Here is a 19979-nt window from a genome sequence, read left to right as displayed (position 1 = left end):
CTCTGCCCTTGCTAGACATAGACCATTTCCGCTCCCTGATGACTGAATCTTTCCCTTCAAGCCTTGCGGGGCTCACATCAAAGGAGCGTAAATACGACCGCCAGCTGCGATTATGGGCCGCCAGTGGTCAGAAAGCTCTTGAAAACTCCAAAATTCTCTTGATTAACTCAGACGGCCCTCTGGATAACGAATATCCTGCTGTTCCTGGAGCCGTGGGCGTCGAGACGCTCAAGAACCTCGTGCTGCCTGGAGTTGGGGGCTTCACCATCGTTGATCCAGCCATAGTTACTGAGTCGGACCTGGGGGTAAACTTTTTCCTAGATGAGGGGAGTCTAGGGAAATCGAGGGCAAAGGAGACATGCAAATTTCTCCTGGAGCTGAACCCAGATGTCGAGGGAGACTCCTTGGATAAGGTGCGATTATCATAGTGGTAGTACATTAACGATGATCCAACTAAAAAACGAGAACTGACATTTGAGACAGCCGATTGAAGAGCTTCTAAAGGAAGAAAACTTTCTAAAACAATATTCACTCATAGTAATCACAGCGCCAATGAGACGTTCTATGCTCAAAACCATTTCTGCTGCCGCCAGACAACGCGTGATTCCCCTAATCTATACCCACTCGGTTGGCTTCTACTCTGGTTTTTCACTCCAACTTCCAACCGTATATCCCATCGTCGAAACACACCCAGATCCAAACTCCGTCCAGGATCTACGTTTAACCAACCCTTTCCCCGAATTAGTAGCAGCCACGGCAAAGATAGCTGATTTAGATAGCCTCGATGATCACGACCACGGCCATGTACCGTATTTACTCTTATTACTGCACTTCCTCGAGAAATGGAAGGCGACCCACGATGGAAACCTACCGCTGAGTTATAAAGACAAGTCAGCGTTCCGAGAGATGGTTCGCGATGGGGCGCGGACGAATAACTCCACGGGAGGGGAAGAGAACTTCGACGAAGCAGTAGCTGCGGTTTTAAAAAGCATAAATCCGTGGTCGCTGAAAAGCAACGTCAGGGAAATGTTTGACATGGAGCAGTGTAACAACCTCAACCCAAAGTCCGACAATTTCTGGATCATCGCATCCGCCATCAAGTCCTTCTACACTACCCATGGCGTACTCCCACTCCCCGGCTCACTTCCAGATATGAAAGCCCAATCGGCTGATTACATATCTCTACAAAACATCTACAAGTCAAAAGCACTCAAGGACCTTGAGGAAGTTGTCGGTAGCGTTCGAGCTCTTGAAGCCCAACTCAGGGGCGAATCACCACAACCTCCGATCCCAGAGAAGGAAATAGAAACATTCTGCAAGCATGCTTCTAGTGTCAAGGTCATCCGTGGCCGTGATATCCCCATCCTCGACTCGAATACGGACCCAATCACCCTCAAAGCCATCCGCCAAGCCTTCCAGCATCCGGACTCTCTCATGCCGATTTTCCTCACCCTGCAAATTCTCGACACCCTCGTCAGCGAGTACAGAGAAAAAGCCTCAGAACCGCAACCAGAACCCCCGTCATCTTCATCACCACCTTTCCTTGACCAGGCTGATAACTGGGCTGGGGCACAATCCAAACTCTTCGCACTCTTGGAGACGGATGGTTACACGCTTGATGACGATGTCAAGCTTCGTATCGCGAAGGCTATGCAAGAGACGCAGCGCGCGGGTGTGGGAGAGCTGCATAACATTTCCTCGCTGACGGGTGGTATGGTGGCGCAGGAGGCGCTGAAGGTGTTGACGAGACAGTACGTGCCACTGGATAATACATGTATCTTCGATGGGATTGGGAGTCGGGCGGAGATGTTTAGGCTGTAAGAAGCAATGGATTGGTTACTGAGATCCTGTTTTGCAGGAGGGGGGGTGTGAATGTGTGTGTGCGTGTGCGTGTGTGCATGTGTGGTTGGGGTCGGGATTGAATTCTAGTTTTGAAGATGGATTTGCTTGACGTTGACATATCGTTGTACTACGACGAAGCAGCGATATGATGATATGACGTATAACCATTCAATGAAAGATATTTTCAAACAAGAAAAGCATCCAGAATCTACTCAAATAATATACTCAACATACTCCACCACGATATCACTAAATACAAACTTCTTGCGGGTACTGCCATCCCTCTTGAAGAAGCTAGCTAGATTACAACAGCCAGCATCCAGCAGTTACACGTGACCCATCTCCAGTGACTGCAAACATGGCAAACACCGACGCATCCATTCCCAGAGCCGCCAGGGACACCGCGGTAACTTCCAGACATCGTTGCAACCTGGAAATATCCATATACTCAACAGCTCACTCTTGTTTGAGATCTTCGTGGTCATGGCTGACTTGTGATGCTTGGCTCTTCGTTGAAGTGACCTGCGCGTCGAAATCAAAAATGAAATCTTTACATTTCTGATAGATTCGCATTCAATCATTTACAGCTTATCTTGGCCCCCCTTTCGGCATTGATGGAGCTGTGGCAATTCCATTTTCGACCATAGCAGTATTGCTGAATCAAACACGGTCGTTTTCCCCGCATAGACGTTCACATTGTGTATACAGCAGGAAGGAGGGATAAAGGGAAACACACCCACAAAAAAAAAGAAAATAATTGACAGACAGTGCAGTGGACAGAGCAGCAATCAAGGGCCTCACCTCTCTCGTCTTCTTAGATTACCATGGCGCTTGCAACGGACATAAACTCAATGGCGGACGTTACTGCAGCCGTGATCACAACTGCAGCAGAGGCAGCCATACCGTCGACCTCTCTGGCTCCTTCCTCTGCGCTTTTCGTGAACCTCAGCGCTGTTAATTCCACGCTGTCCAAACTACCGTTCCTTTCCTCTACATCACAAGATCTTTTACTATATCCGCTTCGCGTCATTTACCAAGCTGAGGTCTTCATATTCATCACTGCTCCCCGCAGTGTTCTGCATTTCCTGGGACTGGAAGCAGCCGTGGCGAGCATGATAGAGAGCGCTGCTGGAGCTCTCGGTGGTGGAGCTAGTGTTGGGAGGGACGCGGCGGGCGCTACAGGGGCGGCAGTGGTAGCAGCTGCCGGAGCAGATGGGACAGGAGCAGCTGCTGATGCTGTGGTTGCATCGGGGTTCAGTCTTGGCGATTTGCTCCACAACACGAGGAAATTTGGTGGATTCTTTAGCTACATGACCAGCCGATGGTCCCTCGCATGCTTTGCGGTGGTGAGTCCTACATTGACTACTATACCCGGATGGGCCTCTGTTTCTGGAAGGGCACATTGAATTCGGCGGTATCAAATTTAGTGAGGTGGATTAACTGACGAGCGTGTTGCATTGAACAGGCACTTGCTTTGAACCGCGTTACTGTATACGGCTCCACGAGGCGCCATCTTTCTTTAAAGTGGCAAGTTCGATTGGCTCTGAGAATAATTCCCATCGTCCTGCTCACTGGCCAAATCATTACATTACTACAAGCCATCCGCTGTCAAACGTCTCCAGAATACCCACAAATACGATATGGAAAATCAGGAAAACGTTCTAGCTTGGACTACGGAGGCGAAGGTGGTCTCTTGTATTCTCTTTCATCGTTACTTTTACCCTGGCAGAATGATGAAGGCTCTTGCAATGCCGTCCATATGAACCGATTGCCCGGAACTAAAGAAATACCTCACGGCTCATTCTCGCTCCTGTGGCCCGTTTTCCTTCGTTTATGTCTCAACCAGTTTGTTGAAACACTATCGTGTGCATTGCAAGGACGTGGGGTTGCCACGGAGGCGGGGATGTCTATATTTGAACACTCTCTAGCATTTGCAGAAGCAGAAACGATGATAAGCCAGTCTGTCGGCCTCGGTCTCTTTGGCCTGTCCAAAGCTACTGGCCAGACATCCGCAAGCAACAGCACGAATTCCTCGTCCGCATCGCAGCTTCTTTCTAAAAGCCAAGTCATAGACAGGCTTAATGTTACCCCGGAGCTTCTGCTAATTGCACTGATTTCCTGTTGCAACAGTCTATCCTCGAATATCCTCGACGTTTTCGGCCGTCAGAACCAAGGCCGCCTCATTAACACAACATTCTGGGGTCTTTGTTTCATGGCCTCCATACTTCTAGGCTTTTTTGATGGTATGCCCTTGAGTAATGATATCATTCTCAAGTTCCCCACGGTATGTATTGTGGGATTCGTGCCCCATTTGATCATATTCGCTGGCATCTTGACCTGCCTTGCGATTTATGGACTGGCCTTAATTATAACTGCATTTTCGCTACCGTCTACTATGCCGGCTCCTACCTCGCTGCGTGAAAGATTCTCACTTGCGCATGCCAATATGCAAGGTGCGTCACAAATTCGAAATGTGCGCCTCAATCCAAGGGAAGACTTTTACACTGCCCTGGTTAGGATAGGTTATGCCTCCCTAGCAGCGGCAAGTGACGCCGTTTTTCTAAACGAAGGAAAGAGCGTAATGGTTAGAACAATGACTTGGCTGGAGGAGGATAGGCTTTCAGAAATTGAGACCTCAAGGAGCAACCGTGACGCTCGTAGACGTACCGCCCAACCGGTGGAGTTCCCTACTGGCGCCAATGATGCCTTTAACTTTGATATCCCCGAGCGTAAAGCTGAATGGGAAAGTGGATATTCGCGGGAAAAGAAAATTGAAAAACAAAAGGGAGCTCGTTCGATGGGGAGTCAAAATGCTCTTGGTGGGGTTGGGGCGTTCCAGGGAGCAAGCAGATGCTATCATGGCTTCACTTTTTTCCGAGGAATTTTCTTTCTTTTAGTAGGTTGGGCAGCGTTTTGGTTCGTAAGATCCCTGGATCTCATGGGTATTACTAGACGACCCAGGTGGTTGACAAAGCTGGGAGGCACTGCCCGCAAACGAGCTGTTCGAGGAACAACCGACAATCACAACTCACTTGACTTTTGGATTTTGACTGACCAAGGGGAGCTGAAACTCCCAGAAGACTACGAATACGATGTTGAAAAAGAAATGAGGAAGCGGGAGCTGGCAAACATTTCTCAATGGGGTGAAGCGGAGGAAAGCCGATTTGACAGGAAACTGTATAATTGGTGGAAGATCGGGGGATCGTGGGGCGATCGAGATGAAAGTGGAGACTATACACCCTCTCAGGATGATTGGGATGATACGACAAGCGTTGTTTCAATGTCGACGAATGCCGAATCGGAGTGGGAGGCATATGAGTCGGATGGTCGTCGGACACCAACGCAAAGCAGCCCGTACACGCTGGGGAACAATCAAGGCCACCTGTCTAATTCCAGCTCAACATCAAACACACCGCCCGACGAATCCCTTTTAGACATGGCTTCTCTTGCCCGCCTCCTCGACCCAAGGGATCAAGAGGCGAGGCACGAAGCTCGAGTGCTAGCCTCGCATCTGATGGCAGCTGATGAAGGCAAAATAATGACCCGCAGCCGATTTAAAAGCCAAACGGAACGCGACCGCGCGCGTGTTCTCACATCATCACGATATAACAGGACTCACGTACAAGGCCTCACATCAGCATCTCCTGGTTCGAATGAGAAGAAACGACCCACGCCGGAGGAAGAGGCGGAAATTCTCGAAAATCTCATACTATCGCGCCGACTAGGCCACGACTATTCGTCTGGCACCTATGTGCAACAACAATATCAACGACAACGAGAGCCGGAGTCTTGGAAAACCGGAGCGTCAGGTCTTGGTGCGGATGGACCGCAATGCGTTATCTGCCAGGCTGCGCCTAGGTCGATCATCATCTGGCCGTGCCGTTGTCTTTGCGTGTGTGAAGATTGCAGGGTTAGTCTTGCGATGAATAACTTTGGAAACTGCGTTACATGTAGGCGGGAGGTTTTTGGTTTTGTTAGATTATGGGTTCCTTAAAGGACAGTTCTTTTGCTTTACTCCCCTATTTCCAGCTCCATACGATGAGCCTTTAGAGGTTTAAAGAGTTTTACTTGTTCACTTCTTTGCACATATTCCATATTTCATCATTAGATTGTTGTTTTTAGTGAACAATACTACGTATTACCCGGCATCGCGTTGCAGTGCTTTCGAATCCCAATATATTGCTTGTTCCTCCTTGTACCACTACCTTCCGCTGCATCTACCGACCAGTAAACCTTCAGTTTCGACGTTTTATTCTGCGTATAGTACAGTATATTCTGGCTCTGTTAATCGCTCTTAGTTAAATACAGAGAGTGCGTTGATTCTCACCCTTATCTTGGTATTTACTTTGCATATTGTGGCATCGGTGCATCTCTGTTGATTCATTTAGTATTTACTTGGGCGAAGAGAATTGCTTTGGGAGTTAATTCGATTGCCATGTGCCAAACCCTCGGCGAAATAGTCATAGAAGAAAGTCATGGATAGATAGATGGCTAGATGTTTTGTCCTTTTTAGTGCTCCCAAACCATCAACATTTTTTCAAACCACCACAAATGCGTCCATGTCAGATATATCACAGTGAGAAAACATGTCAGTTCCCGACTTTGGGATAGCCCAAGTAATCACTCCAGGAGCTGACTTGCTTTGACAGCTTATTTATTACCGTTCTTCTCAGTCTTCTGTGGAGGTAACTTTTTGCAAGAGTATCTCCTTCAGGATATATGAATCCTCTCATCCTTGCCTGACTTTGCCCCTCTTGTTCTGAGCAAATTATGTGATTCTCATATGCAATGATGCCATGCAGTCCCCTCTGTGTTGACTCTTGCCGCAATGCCTCGAGGGGCAATTGTCCGTTTTCAATCAGGCTACTTACTATTGGCTGATTGGAATCCTGCTTCCGCCTATATCTTCGTGAAATGGCTGGGTGGTATATCAGATGGTCGTCTCGTTCTCTCTCCCCAGCATCGATCTATAAATTTTGTCGTCTTTAAGATTTCTTCTTGTGTGTTGGGCGATTTGCTGGTTTACTACCGTCAATTATTAATCTCCTCTTTTGCTACCATGACACCATCTCTTGAAGAGCCCGTACACCCGCAATCACAGGGAGGCCCCCTTATTGCAAAGGAACCAACTCTGCTCTACGAGCCAGGCTGGACGGTTGTCGAAGACCATGAGAAGTACCCTTACGATGATCTTCTCCCTTCGTTTCCAAATATAAGCTGGGACCCTATCGGAAAGGTCCCGTATCATGATAAGGGAATTCTAGAGGATGAGAAGTTTAGCGGCCTTCTAGACGCTGCCACGGACATCTTCGACTATAATCCGAAAATCGGAACAGAGGTTCATGGTGTTAATCTCGCAAAACTCACGGACAATCAGCGAAATGCTCTTGCACGTCTAATAGCCATTCGTGGGGTGGTGTTTTTCCGGGCCCAGGATGATTTCGATATTGAGGCCCAAAGGGATCTAGGTCGATATTTTGGGACTCTTCATAGGGTGAATACTGCGTTTCAACTCAAGCTATGTAGTCATTAACTGACAACTATATGGCGATACAGCATGCTACAACAGCTGTACCTAAAAAGGCAGGGCTGGAGGACGTCCATGTGGTTTACACGGGAGACTACTCCGTCGATCAAAGAGCACTGTTCAGCCCAAGCTTTTTGTGGCATTCCGATGTAAGCCAAGCAATGAAAACCCATTATGATAATTAGCAAAGTAATTATTAATTTCCTTTTATAGGTGACCTATGAGGTTCAACCACCTTCATACACCTCCCTTAAGGTTCTCACGGGCCCTCCTCGTGGTGGTGGTGGGGATACGCTCTGGTCCTCTCAATATGCCGCATATGACGCTCTGTCACCACACATGCAAACATACCTGAAGGGCCTGACTGCTCTTCATTCAGCGGATATGCAGGCAGATGGATCGAGGGCTGCTGGCCGTCCCGTCCGCCGCGAGCCAATTACAACTAAACACCCACTCATACGCACTAATCCAGTAACGGGCTGGAACTCACTCTTCTTCAATCCCGGGTTTATTACCAAAATTGTTGGGGTGCCCAAGCTAGAAAGTGATGCAATCATTAATTACCTCAGCAGCGTTGTTGTTACGACGCAAGAACTACATGCCCGTTTCCAGTGGGGGAAGAATGATGTTGCGTTCTGGGATAATCGTTCAACGGTACGCTTCTCTGTGTCACTATATATCTATGACCTGCTCGAACTACTTTCTGACTTGAAACCAAAGAATCACACGGCGTCGTATGGTTTCACCCCCCATCGTCGTCATGCTGTTCGTGTTGCATGACATGCAGAACGCCCAAGTTTTGTTCCATCAGGCAAGTCTCAAGAGGAAGAATTGGCTGTTAAATATAACATTCCTCTTGTCAACAAGGATGGATCCTGCCAATCGAACTACAATGACTGAGGTGTCTAGTTGGCTCGATTAACTGAAATTTTTCTACTTTGCATTTTCATTCTCTGTGGGATTTATTCCCCCATGTTATTGCTTGGTCTATTCGATTATACTCAGTAGAGGTGCTCCTTGCTTTTCACTCAGTGTCTTTTATACATTTGGTATAATTGATGACATATAATTTCATTGAATCTGGCGAGTGTTATTTCTGGTCTATCACACGTCTACGGTACATACTGGCTGCCTTTATATTACCCAGGAATTTGCTTGTTCCTGGGATACACCAGCCCTTGAATATATTCTGATTAGCATAGGGGTAGAGAAAGGGAGGAAACATTGTTTCATTCAATACTCCGCAAGGGACCAGAGCAAAAGGGACCGTACTTATGGTCACGTGAGGCCCCCTATTTTAACGTCCTCTATGTTGACCTCCCCATTTGAGCCCATCTCTGTGTGATATTTTGGGTGATATCATGCAAGATGATGGTGGTATTACCTTGAACCGTGAAGTCAATAGTGATATGAATCTAGACTGACCTAGCCATCTTAAATGAATCAAGGGAAGGAAAAGGGTCCGTATTGCTAGAATTATCTATCGGCAATGTCTTCGTCACCAGAACCATCTATTCTCGAATATGCACGGTTCCACGATGTTGCGATAAACAGCATACCAAACCCCCTCCTTTTGGCCCCACCGGAGATCGAAGACATAGATCTGTCTCTTTGCGATATATCAAACCATCCTTCTATTGACTTGGAAGATATCCATCGAGAAATACAGACCAAAACAAGAGAAAAGCTTGATGCTAACTGGGCCAGTGCACCTTTGCTATCCTCCATTATTAAACTATCCATCGATGAAAGACCAACAGGCAATCATTACCATTATGAGGAAATCGACTGTTCAACAGACTCTCGTCGAATTCGGGATATGAAACTGGAAGCCCCTGTCCTACAAACTGATCACGAGAGGGACATGCGAGCGTTTCGGCGGGGAATTTCACTCGATTACGTGCAGATAGATGTAGCTCTGGAATACCTTGATGATGAGAATGACGAAAGCTTGAAGTTCCCGAGTAGTTTCTGGAGCCAGGGAAAGCGTTTATGGCGTACGGCTCAGGGGGAGAGGTTGAGCTGTATGAAAGACAGCTTGCTTCTTATGCAAGGGATCAAGAGTGAGGTTGTGGCCTCTGCAGATGGGCATGTCGATGACTGGTTGAACGACGGAATTATCTTCTGCGGCAAGGTTAGTCGTCTGTTGTACTAATTTAGAAGAATAAAACCATCTAACTGGTAACCAGAAAAAAGATAGAGCTCCCCTAACACCAATTTTGTTGCCTAGGGATCCAACTCCCGTACCATTTCTCCCATCGTCTCCCTGTCTGGAAATGGAAATATTACCGAATCCCGAAACGCCACCAATGGCGGAAGAGCTGGATATAGAAAAGATTGAAGGTATCCTTGTACCTACTTGCGACCAAATCGTGACTGATTTTCTTTCAGGCCCTGATGACGTTGGAAATCTAGAGCCACGAGCGGGTGGATCTAACAAACCATCACCTAATTTTGAAGATCCGACATCATCGCCCAATGTCCAGAAGAGAATACTAGATTTGAAAGTTGAGCCTCCTATTACCCCGCCGGTATCAACTAAGAAGCGGCCAGCTGAGGATGACGAGAATATCCTAAAATACATGGCCCGAACCGGCATCGTCCCTGAAATTACTTCACAAGATGCCATGGAAATTGAATCTGTCGACCTCGTCGAAGACGATCTGGCGGAAGTCGTTAATGCAGCAAAGAGAAAAGCGGAGGACGAACTTAATGCAGAACGCATCAGGGGCATTAGTACAATGACGCGATGCAAGGTGCCCCTTCTTAGGCCACCGATCATAATCCCGCCGTGGCCAGGAGTGGCCGGCCTCTCGGAGTCTGAGTTGAAAGGTCTGTATAGGTCCTTTATTTCCGAAATTAAAACGGAAGCCTTAGCTGGGTTACGCTATTCCATTGGTGCTGCTGACAGGAAAAATGATCTCAAATGGCAGCCATTTGAAATGGAAGTACGGACACTGGAGATCAGTGAAAACATGACTCCTGAGGATTCCTCGAGTGGGCTTCTCCGTGAGATTGGTCGTCATATAAGCGGTTCGAAAATTGAACACGAAACTCCTCAGGTAGTTTGTCATAATGAGTTTCGCCTTTCAAGTTTGGATGACGATGAAGAACTTTCGCCGCGAACGGTCTATGGAGAGGTAGGGTCGGTTCCTCCACTACAAAGAAAGGGATGTGAGCATGGTGCTGGAAAGGATGAAGGGAAAGGGGTTAGCTGGGGATACTCGCCTCCAGACAAGAAACAAGGGATTAAAAATATAGTAGCAAATCCCAAGGCTACGAATCTTGGAGCTAAGGTCAAATCTGCGGAAGCCACACTCGTTGGCTCAGGCATGTCGTCCATGTTTTCCCCCTTGGACTCACTTTCCAACTTTATGGAGGTACGTGGTCAAAGGACTACGGCTTCTAGCTCGGATAGATATCCATACTTCGTCCGCCCAGAACTACCTGATCCACCGGCTTTGGCACAGAGTGACCGGCATCCTAAGATTAGCACGCAAATTCCAGAGAGGGCAACTGAGTCAAATGTTACAACCATATCACTCCCGCTGTTGGCACCTCCCAGCACCACCCGGCCACAAGGTGTCCTGACATTTGTTTTATCTACCTCCCTTCTACGGACACATCGTGCTGTAATCTATAATCTTGAATCTCTATCCCCAGCATGCAATCTGATTTTCCGTGATGACAATACTTTACCAAACTTGTATCCGGCTGGTACCAGGGCTGAGAGTTTCCACCAGACGCGATTGATACGAATTCAGAAATTTCCCAATAGTCCAGAGAATAACCAAGGACGGGAAGCGGATATATCATTTTCCCCTACCGCAGGTGCTATCCTAACCACAACTCAAGAAATAACCCAGAAATACCTGCCGGGCCAGCAACCAAGCGGCCAGGGAATCGCACAAGAACTGAACTATCCAGTTCGTCGGCGCATTTCCGATATTTGTCTTCTGTACGAGGAATTATATGTGTTCATTTGCATCCCTATCATTACTCCAAATAAGAGTAGCTCGATAGTGCCGCATGCGGATATGGAATTGGACAACAGAGCAGTTCAAGCTATCGAATCACTGAGGACCTTTTGCGAATCACTCGGCTATTTTTCAAGAATAAACGTCCTTCCCGTCATGAACGGTGCGAGCAACATAACAAACTGGCTAGTTAGTCTTGCGAATAAACATTACACTATGACTCCATGGTCCACCTCCGATGTTGCCCATGAGCTTATCCGGCCGGGAAACGTTCCTTTCCCGGCAGATCCCTCACCCAGCGAGGATTTCCTCCGGCAATCTGGTTTAAATACCTTTGCAGCACAAATGGTCCTATTACATCATTATAAGGATGGCGATGATGACGGTGTATTACACTCTTCCGGTGGTCATCCCACCCGAGGAGCTCAAAGTCCACAAGCTGCACTTTCCCGCTTCGTTTGTATGAACCCTTTTGACCGACAGCGTATCTTTACTCCAATTCTAGGGAAACGTGTGGTCGAACGTGTGGAACGAAGACTCGCTGTTGAGGAGGGGTGAATATAGGGGCAGAATCTTCTGGGCAGACCTACTTGCGGTAATATATATTACTAGAACTGCACTATGTTAAAGCTCTTTTATGTTGCCATTTTCTCCATATTTTGTTTGTTTTAAATAATTTACAAAAGGGTCTATGTCATTGTTATCCCATACCCATACTTAATTGTTGCAATTCTCATAATTCTTTTCGGGAGGCTACATGTGACAATTCGCTGCGGAAGTGCTCGTGGTGAAGCTGGCATCCACAACTAGAAGATAGGGGTAAAATCTCACGGTGTTCAGAAACTCGCTCCTAAGAAAACAATGAGATTTCCTGCGTGTTTCGCAGTGTCAACCTAACATGGGACCCCGAACCTAAGACAAGAAAGGAAAAGCAGGGATTATAAGCGAGTAGGAAGAAAATTTAGAAACAAAAGCAATAAAGTAATAACAAGACCACATCGAAGGGTGACAATTGCAAAAAGGGTTTTCTATCAACCCGCCCGGGAATGCATCGAAATGGGAAGAAAGCAAACGAGGCGCGAGTGGACAATAGGATAAAATTTGCAGTTGATTTTGTTTCCCCTTAGTGCCCACCTCAGAATCCGCTGACAAGGATGAAACCTTCTATAGGCTCCTGTTCGGTTTTCTGTCCGCCCATCTGACACACGTCGCTGATTTACCAAATGATTGTTCGACACCTCCACACAGAGAGATTCTCTGTTCCCAACTGTCCCTTAAAGGACTTCCCTGCTTCGGACGGCTGGCTGGCCCTGGTGGAATGAACATCGTGGTGTCCCGTTTCGGCAGCGGATTGGCATCTGCTTCTGATCTTTGGTTGAGTTTCGGTGTAGAGGGGTATTCACGGTGCCTAGGTTCAGTCAAAGAAATACCGCCTCCGATTGTATCCGCCGCATCCTGCACCTCCTCCGACGGGGAATCTGAGGATTTGGTAACCTTCAGGTCTAGGATTTGCGAGGCCTTATTGTTACGCTCATCCGCTGCTTTCTCACGATATTGGAGACTCATAATCCTGGATACCGGCCCACTCCGTGAGAGGAGCTTATCCACAGTCCCTTCTTCCGGTGGAGCTGGCGGGGGAGGAACATTCACAGCAGGACCCAGACCGAACATCAATTGCCCTTGCTTGGGACCTGGTGATGGGTCTTTCGCATTTGGGTCATCCGTAAAGGCATTGACAGGTCCAGCGCGGACAGGCGGTGGAGGGGGCCGTTTTTCTGGCTTTAGGGGAAACCAATCCGGGTTCGGGTACGTGTCCTTTTCGCCAGATTGAAGGCGAGAGAGCGGCGTCTTTAGTATTGAATCCTCTTCTTTGCCGGCCGATGGGTTGATGCTTGGAGATGCTGGAATAAGCTGTGGAGGAGGGACGGCGGCAGCAAGCACAGTTCGGTCTGCTCCTTCTTCCTCGAAGTCGTTATCACGGGCTCTCATACGAAACTTCGTCGGTTGACAGCCTAATGTTCCGGAGTTGCATGATTTTCCCGAGCTTTGACCAAATGGGGGTTCCTTTGGCGGCATGAGTGGATTGCGACGAATGAGTATGGGATACCCATTGTCCTTTGCGTCTTCATCTTGCCATTGCACTTGTATGGCTTCTGGTATCTCAACTTTTCCTGAAGAATCGTCTGTGGCAATGGCGACAATGGGAGCGGTAGCATCTTGGATATCTCGACGGAAGCGAAGAGGTCCGATCGGTGAGAGATCTCCTTGATTAGCCCTAGTATCGGAAGTGATTGGAGAGCCGGGACTGGCCTGAACGGTTCTCAGAAGTGTCAGGGCCAAAATAGCCAACAGTTCTGTCCGAGGAATCATTTTCCAAGAGAGATATAACACCTTAAAAGTTCAATAGGATGCTTATTGCTCTGTTGGAAATGGAATGAACTCTAGGATGATTAGAATCAAACAACATGGGGACGTTTGTTCGATTTTATCTGTGGTGAGAAAGTTTAGGGGAAATGAAAATATATATATCACCATGTTATGATATGCCCAGAAACAATAGAGCCAGTAGGAACAAAGAAGATGGGTCAATTTCAGCGTAGTTCACCTTAAAATCTTGAGATGTAAGGCAAGCTCAATGTGAAACCTATAAACGGCATGCAATACTAGGATGCTTGTGAAATTAATATCTCAGAATATTACGCAAATAAACAAAGCTCTAAGAGTGTGGCACAGTAATTGCTGTGAACAAATTAGCAAGAACAATACAAATGCAAGTAATATCCCCTGCAGAAAGCAGAGTGGAACAAAGACTGCATTCAGCATGTTTGACATGCCAATCCCTGGGATCGGATCAGCCAGTTAAATTTGTTGTACCTGCCATCCCTAAGTTCAAAGGTCTTTTGAGGGTTTTGATATTATTCTGCTGCATTCTGATAGAAACCGTAAGCTGCAATTTCAACTGTAAACTGACGCCTGGAGCCTGGCGAGCAGATCATGCCCAAAGGAAGCTAGGGCTAGGAAACTTAATTTCAACTGCAAGCGTCTTCTGGCGGCAAGGCACTCTGGCGGCGCTTATGGCGCTTCATGCCCAAACCCAGTATCTGTATGGCAGCTGCATATACTTCCAGGTGGATTGGCCATTACATATCCCCCCATTCGTAATAATAGAACGGAAATGGCGGAGCTCGAGGACACCAGAAAAATCACGGGAATTTCTTCGGTTATAACTTACCCATTCGTCTAGGATAATTTGGGAGCGTATCGAAAAAGGTCATCCAACAGTATACATCCGCGGCATCTAGCCTTTGTGTGCAGGACGCATCCCATGTTCCATAGAACAGTTCTTCCGCGCCGCACACACAGTATGTTATGGAAATGATTAATTCGAGAATATTTCTTGGAAAAACGTTTGTACTCCCCCCCGTTTTGTTTCCTGGACATATGAAAGGAGTACTGCGCCTCTATTCTATGGGCTGCATGGTTAGCTTAGCATGATAGAGACCATGTGCAGCGACTTTTGGAAGTTGGATCAGTCACGGAAAGCTGTTGATGAATTTCTCTGGCTCAGTTGTGCCATTCGTTACCGATTTCCGGAGTAAAGTAGGAGGCTCAAGTATGAATTGTCTCCTCAGTAATGGCCGAGTTGCACTCTCATATATTTTCCTAATTTCCAAAGTGATGATGGACAAAGTGGTAGCAAAAGAGGGGATGAGAGGAGATCGTGATGTTTAAATTATGCTTTAGTAAACAGATGTAAGGAAATACAATAACATATAAAACACTACTAATACGATGGGCTAGAACGTATTCAAACAGATAATTCACAAGTGGGAAAGGGAGGGTCGGTGGGTGCGGCGCAGCTCAAAAAGAAAGCCAGATAGAGCGATGTGCAGGTGATTAGTAACTGCGCTTTTAAGCACCAGTTATGGTGTGGTGTTTCGAGGGCGCTGCAACAACATCCGGCCTTTCGTCGCATAATCTGTTTCTGGCTCCCTTCCACTCCCATGATATATCTCTTGATATATAAGTTTCCCTCCTGTAATCGATCGGTTGTTTCCCGAATTTCATGATATTACATAATGTACAGGCTCAGATTCTCAAGAATGAATGGTTCATTCAACATGGTATTATGACTCGTTGATTTTTGCAAGAATCCTATAGACGTGTGTCTCACATTAGCAGCGATTTTGATGGGCAGATAGGTGCACGTATAACGTACTCAGAATCTCTGAAGAGGCAATACTCTTCATCGCCGATCTTAACGGGGCTGCCTCCATACTATAAGGAGAGAAGAGGGATTCATTAGTCATTGTACACCCACGGATTCGTAAATCCTTTATAGTTTCCATCCCAAGTGCCAAATCTACACAATTCCAGACCGCGCAACTATTCTACTCCGAACATTGATGGTTTGTGGGGAGTGTGACATACCTGAGGAATCAGAACCTTGTCACCAACAGCCACACCCATTGAAATTCTGTTGCCCTTCTTGTCAAGAGCACCTGGTCCTACAGCCAAAACCTTGCCCTGGTTCAGTTCTTTGACGGAGCTCTCGGGAAGGAAGATGCCAGAAGCAGTTTTGGCCTCGGCCTTTATTCTTTGAACGAGGACACGGTCCAAGAGGGGAGCGAGGCTCTTAACGCTGCGGAGAGCCTGGTTGTCATTACGATTCCGTCAGCAATGCACAATAATTATGACGCGTGATAATGGGGACAAGGGGGTAGGTTCGGAGTAGAAATGGTGGCCCAGATTTTGAAATGGTTCGAATCCGGGGAATTGATAGCGTACCATTTTGAGGGCTGAGGTATAGTATGGAGTAGGGGAATAGAATTGAAATAGTTGTTAAAGAGGCGTAGAGGCGGTAAGGGAATCAACAAGGGGCCGTGGAGAAATATACAATGCAGGTGAAAGAAGGAGAGAATTGAGTCTCGCTGTTCAACTTTTTTTTCTGCTGAGAAATTTCCAGAACTAACGCCAAGACTTGCAGCAGGAGCTCGAAGCCAAATATGGTATAGCGCACTCTCCTGCAAACAACGCAAACTTCCCCGGATTTTCATTAACGTGCTTTAACACGGAATTTCTACCGCGGTATCAACTGCCAATGGACATTTAAGAATTGTTCAATGTCCATGGGGAAAATTCATTTTATATTTCATTGTATGGTCCATTTGGTTACGAAAACAACGCCTAGATAGCCCAAATCAAACAGGAGAAAGCCTATATAAAGCAAGGACAATATCATCCAACCCAGGAAATATCAGCCTTCAAATAAAAAAGCATCAAGCAATTTAACTCTTGGTGGACCTTTGTTACCACCTTCGCCCACCCTTCCCTCTAACAAATCCACCACCCCTTTGCTCGTATCCGCCGTATCCCATCTGCGGCTGGCCTCCGCCTGGTACACCAAACGGTTGTCCGGGACCTGGTCCACCAAAACCTGGCTGGCCACCCGGCGGACCGCTAGGACCACCCGGGCCCGGACCCGGACCGGGCCCAGGCTGGCCTCCTCCCATCATTGCCTGTGCATGCTGCATGAAAGTCATCGGATCCATTGAGGCAGGATCCAGTCCCTGCGCCATCATGCTCGTAAACATTCCTTGCATCATTTCCTGCGACATGTCACCCATACCAGGAGGCATTCCTGGTATTGCATTGGGAGGAGGACCGGTGGCTTGCGGTGGTCCTGGGCCCGGGCCTGGAGTACCTCCACCAGGCACTATATTTGGAGTCCCTGGACCTGGGCCTGGGTTTGGACCTGGTATTCCAGGTAGACCGCCACCTAGGAATGCGTGCATTTCCTCCATTTGTTTTTTCTGGTCAACGATGTCCTTTCGTAATGTCTGCTGTTTCAAACAGTAACTCGCCCAAGTAAATTCGTCAAAACCATAGTTGAAATAGTCGGTCATGTCTGATCCCGGCCTGCGCCATGGTTTGTCATTTTCTGTGGGGAAATCGGCATCTAAATCGGTGGAGAGAATAGGTTTGTTGGTAGTAGGGTGGACGGGGTTTGCGTTGATATCTATAGTTGATGTATGTTGAGCAGGGTAAGCTGAACCTGGTTTTTGAGGGGCTACTGGCTTCGCGGCTGTGGCGTGAGGGAGAGTGGGTGTTTCAACTTTTGGGGCGATAGATGGAGTAGAAGGTTTAGGTGCGCTTGTTGCTTCCACCGACGAAGGTCGTAGAGATTCGTTTCGAAGGATAGAATGTCGGGAAGGTTGCCTGTGTTTTTATTGTCAGCGCGTGCCATAAAACGTTAAACAGTTAATTCGAACTGAGTACTGACTCAATTACGGCGTCCGGAGGGGCCTCCGTTATGATTTTAAAGTCATCCTACTACACAGTTAGTGTTTCCGAACAACGAAAACTTCAGTTTGCTTGAGACTAACATCATCTTCCTCCTCCTCTTCTTCCTCCTCCTCTACCTCTTGTTCTTCCTCCTGTGCCTTGTTCTCTGCCTCGGCTAGCTTTGCTCCGCCAGAATGTGCGTCAGCGTCTTTGGATGCCTCAGTGGAAGGTGCAATATATGTGGGATCGTAGAGTTCGTCATCGTCCTCCTCCATCATCGTCGCCATGAGGCCGGAGAGAGGAAACTTCAGGGAGATGCCGCGACACGATTCTTGCGACTCAGGTCGGTATTTTAGCTTCGCCTGCAAATAGCTAAATTGGACATCAGACAAAAGACTAGTGTAATCGCGAAATGGAAAAAGACAAGCTTAATTTACCAAGTGAAGTGTTCAACGAATTGAAAATATAGGAATATATAAACGTATCAGAACACATAAAGTGGAGCAGCGATCAAGCTTGTGCACCATCTCCAACAGCCCCAATCGCAAGCAGAGCTGGCGGAGATAGCATATATATCACGTGATATATATATTTCACTTTCGAACACAAAGTTCGCAACAACCAACTTCAGATTAGAGGGTCGAAAATCCGATGCTAGCTGGCGATAAGTTCTGTCTACATTTTCCTGTACAAGATGCCACCGTCTTCAGACCCTCAAAGTCGAACGTCGACTCCCCGTTCGTTTATGAATCAGACCGCCTCCGCCGAAGACCTGCTAAAGTCGCAAACTGTTGGCCTGGTTCACCTCTCTGACTTCCGGAAAAGGCGAGCTGAGGTTCTCGAACAGAAGGAAAGAGAGGCTCATGATAAATCTTTTGGGAGATTTGCTCAAGGGAACTCTAGGAGCGCGACACCTTCCGGTGGAGAAACAACGGATGGGTACGTTGATACTGCCCTGTGCAGCCAAGGCCGATTTACAATCTTTAGTGTAGCTAATAGGCAAAGAACAGTGCACTGACGCCCCAAAATGGGTCTGCGCGACAACCACCCAAGAAAAAGAAGAAGAAGAAGCTAGGACATCTCTCGAAAAGCAAATTATCATTTGGCGATGATGACGGGGAGGATGCTCTAGAGGCTTCTGGCACTCCATCTGCGGATGGTAGCGATAGGAACTCCCCATCGAAAACTCCCGCAGAAGACAACCCAAATCCCCCCGCACGACGCATCGCGCCCAATCCTAACCTATCTGCTCCCCCCCCCAAAGTTATCACAAAGTCTGCTCTGGAGGCCGAAGCGCAAACCCGAGACGCCCTCCGACGTGAATTCTTAGCTCTGCAGGAGAAGGTTAAAGCGACTGAGATATTGATCCCGTTTGTGTTTTACGACGGGACGAATATTCCTGCTGGGACAGTGAAATTGAAGAAAGGCGATCCGATATGGGTCTTTCTTGAACGGTGTCGGAAAGTAGGCGCAGAATTGGGCATTGGCGGTGCTGGCGGGGGTGGGAGGAGTGGAAGAGGTCGTAGGGACAATCGTAGGGAATGGGCAAGGGTTGGTGTAGATGATTTGATGTGCGTTAGAGGGAACGTAATCATTCCACACGTATGTCCACAATACCCATCCTGCTTTCTTGTGTCTTCCATCTGGTGCCTTCCACTTAATCGCATGACGACGCCTTCGCTGACTCACTATTCCCAGCATTATGAGCTTTATTATTTTATTGCGAACCGAGTCCCAAGTTTCACCAATGCGGGAGGGCTGCTCTTCGACTACTCAAATACGGCGCCGCCGCAGTCGAGCGATGATCCAGAATCAGAACCCACCCTTGAAGGTGCGGATATGGAACCAGCCTTGACGAAAGTAGTGGACCGCAGATGGTTTGAAAGAAACAAGCACATCTTCCCCGCTAGCCTCTGGAGAGAATACGAGCCGGGAGAGGAATTTGTGGAAAAGATGGGAAGTATTAGGAGGGATAACAAAGGAAATGCTTTCTTTTTCTAAGCTATTACTATTCCCGGCGTTTTAACAGGCGGTTGGATATATCTGTATGAGCACGGGCGTTCGATGGTTCTGATAAACGGATTGGCGTATTCCAATTCATATATTTTTTTATTGTCCGTTTCATCCCAGCAAGTATCACATCTATTTCGGGCACGAATAATTTCTTTCTCGCCATGCTAATAGAGTCCTGTCGCCCCTGAAATCTATATATGCGGCTCAGCGCAGCTCAACCTTGGAAGCATGATAGTTTCCTAATCCGGTAATCCACCTCCATCTCCCGACTTCAATGTTTCTTCAACACCCACTTCACTTCATCGATTTTAGATATACAAAGCTCAGTGTTTTTC

At 47.4% G+C, this 19979-nt stretch overlaps 8 protein-coding genes across 8 annotated transcripts; 5 read left to right on the top strand and 3 right to left on the bottom strand.

Annotated features, from left to right (window-relative positions):
* Positions 1–38: 38 nt before the first annotated feature.
* BDBG_07929 (amyloid beta protein binding protein 1) lies at positions 39–1821 on the top strand (the record flags this gene model as incomplete). Its single annotated transcript, XM_002621665.2, has 2 exons — positions 39–413; positions 484–1821. The coding sequence occupies 2 exons, from the start codon at positions 39–41 to the stop codon at positions 1819–1821; spliced, it is 1713 nt and encodes a 570-aa protein (XP_002621711.1).
* Positions 1822–2265: 444 nt separating this feature from the next.
* On the top strand, positions 2266–6667 carry BDBG_07928 (ubiquitin-protein ligase). The gene is made up of 2 exons (XM_031723318.1): positions 2266–3188; positions 3308–6667. The coding sequence occupies exons 1-2, from the start codon at positions 2667–2669 to the stop codon at positions 5834–5836; spliced, it is 3051 nt and encodes a 1016-aa protein (XP_031580462.1). The 5' UTR covers positions 2266–2666; the 3' UTR covers positions 5837–6667.
* Positions 6668–6901: 234 nt separating this feature from the next.
* On the top strand, positions 6902–8149 carry BDBG_07927 (taurine dioxygenase; the record flags this gene model as incomplete). The annotated part of the gene is made up of 3 exons (XM_002621663.1): positions 6902–7336; positions 7399–7518; positions 7583–8149. 3 exons carry the CDS (start codon positions 6902–6904, stop codon positions 8147–8149), a joined length of 1122 nt encoding a protein of 373 aa, XP_002621709.1.
* Positions 8150–8657: 508 nt separating this feature from the next.
* Positions 8658–12343, top strand: BDBG_07926 (uncharacterized protein). Its single transcript, XM_031723317.1, has 2 exons — positions 8658–9503; positions 9559–12343. The coding sequence occupies exons 1-2, from the start codon at positions 8859–8861 to the stop codon at positions 11902–11904; spliced, it is 2991 nt and encodes a 996-aa protein (XP_031580461.1). The 5' UTR covers positions 8658–8858; the 3' UTR covers positions 11905–12343.
* BDBG_07925 (uncharacterized protein) lies at positions 11961–14417 on the bottom strand. Its single transcript, XM_002621661.2, has one exon. It carries the CDS (start codon positions 13714–13716, stop codon positions 12511–12513), a length of 1206 nt encoding a protein of 401 aa, XP_002621707.1. The 5' UTR covers positions 13717–14417; the 3' UTR covers positions 11961–12510.
* A 51-nt stretch (positions 14418–14468) lies between these two features.
* Positions 14469–16308, bottom strand: BDBG_07924 (hsp10-like protein). The gene is made up of 4 exons (XM_002621660.2): positions 16135–16308; positions 15778–15999; positions 15566–15624; positions 14469–15501 (listed from the first exon to the last, which is right to left on the bottom strand). The coding sequence occupies exons 1-4, from the start codon at positions 16135–16137 to the stop codon at positions 15474–15476; spliced, it is 312 nt and encodes a 103-aa protein (XP_002621706.1). The 5' UTR covers positions 16138–16308; the 3' UTR covers positions 14469–15473.
* Positions 16309–16400: 92 nt separating this feature from the next.
* Positions 16401–18217, bottom strand: BDBG_07923 (pre-mRNA polyadenylation factor fip1). Its single transcript, XM_002621659.2, has 4 exons — positions 18069–18217; positions 17733–18003; positions 17630–17676; positions 16401–17565 (listed from the first exon to the last, which is right to left on the bottom strand). The coding sequence occupies exons 2-4, from the start codon at positions 17916–17918 to the stop codon at positions 16656–16658; spliced, it is 1143 nt and encodes a 380-aa protein (XP_002621705.1). The 5' UTR covers positions 17919–18003; positions 18069–18217; the 3' UTR covers positions 16401–16655.
* A 108-nt stretch (positions 18218–18325) lies between these two features.
* BDBG_07922 (XAP5 domain-containing protein) lies at positions 18326–19632 on the top strand (the record flags this gene model as incomplete). Its single annotated transcript, XM_002621658.2, has 3 exons — positions 18326–18570; positions 18642–19233; positions 19330–19632. 3 exons carry the CDS (start codon positions 18326–18328, stop codon positions 19630–19632), a joined length of 1140 nt encoding a protein of 379 aa, XP_002621704.1.
* Positions 19633–19979: the final 347 nt, after the last annotated feature.

This window comes from Blastomyces gilchristii, assembly GCF_000003855.2.
Source record: "Blastomyces gilchristii SLH14081 genomic scaffold supercont1.21, whole genome shotgun sequence".
In the NCBI taxonomy this organism is placed as follows: domain Eukaryota; kingdom Fungi; phylum Ascomycota; class Eurotiomycetes; order Onygenales; family Ajellomycetaceae; genus Blastomyces; species Blastomyces gilchristii.
The sequence above is the reverse complement of the archived record's forward strand: the minus strand, read 5'-3'. Positions and strand labels throughout refer to the sequence as shown.

What these genes read in the sequence shown, in the direction of transcription:
- BDBG_07923 (XM_002621659.2), bottom strand. Translation starts at nt 17,918, where the DNA reads ATGGCGACGATGATGGAGGAGGACGATGACGAACTCTACGATCCCACA. An exon ending in AAGAGGAGGAGGAAGATGAT is followed by an intron (nt 17,677 to 17,732) that starts GTTAGTCTCAAG and finishes ACTGTGTAGTAG; the next exon opens with GATGACTTTAAAATCATAAC. An exon ending in CCTCCGGACGCCGTAATTGA is followed by an intron (nt 17,566 to 17,629) that starts GTCAGTACTCAG and finishes ATAAAAACACAG; the next exon opens with GCAACCTTCCCGACATTCTA.
- BDBG_07926 (XM_031723317.1), top strand. Translation starts at nt 8,859, where the DNA reads ATGTCTTCGTCACCAGAACCATCTATTCTCGAATATGCACGGTTCCAC. An exon ending in GAATTATCTTCTGCGGCAAG is followed by an intron (nt 9,504 to 9,558) that starts GTTAGTCGTCTG and finishes ACTGGTAACCAG; the next exon opens with AAAAAAGATAGAGCTCCCCT.
- BDBG_07928 (XM_031723318.1), top strand. Translation starts at nt 2,667, where the DNA reads ATGGCGCTTGCAACGGACATAAACTCAATGGCGGACGTTACTGCAGCC. An exon ending in CCCTCGCATGCTTTGCGGTG is followed by an intron (nt 3,189 to 3,307) that starts GTGAGTCCTACA and finishes TGCATTGAACAG; the next exon opens with GCACTTGCTTTGAACCGCGT.
- BDBG_07925 (XM_002621661.2), bottom strand. Translation starts at nt 13,716, where the DNA reads ATGATTCCTCGGACAGAACTGTTGGCTATTTTGGCCCTGACACTTCTG.
- BDBG_07924 (XM_002621660.2), bottom strand. An exon ending in ACAAGGTTCTGATTCCTCAG is followed by an intron (nt 15,625 to 15,777) that starts GTATGTCACACT and finishes CTCTCCTTATAG; the next exon opens with TATGGAGGCAGCCCCGTTAA. An exon ending in TGCCTCTTCAGAGATTCTGA is followed by an intron (nt 15,502 to 15,565) that starts GTACGTTATACG and finishes ACACGTCTATAG; the next exon opens with GATTCTTGCAAAAATCAACG.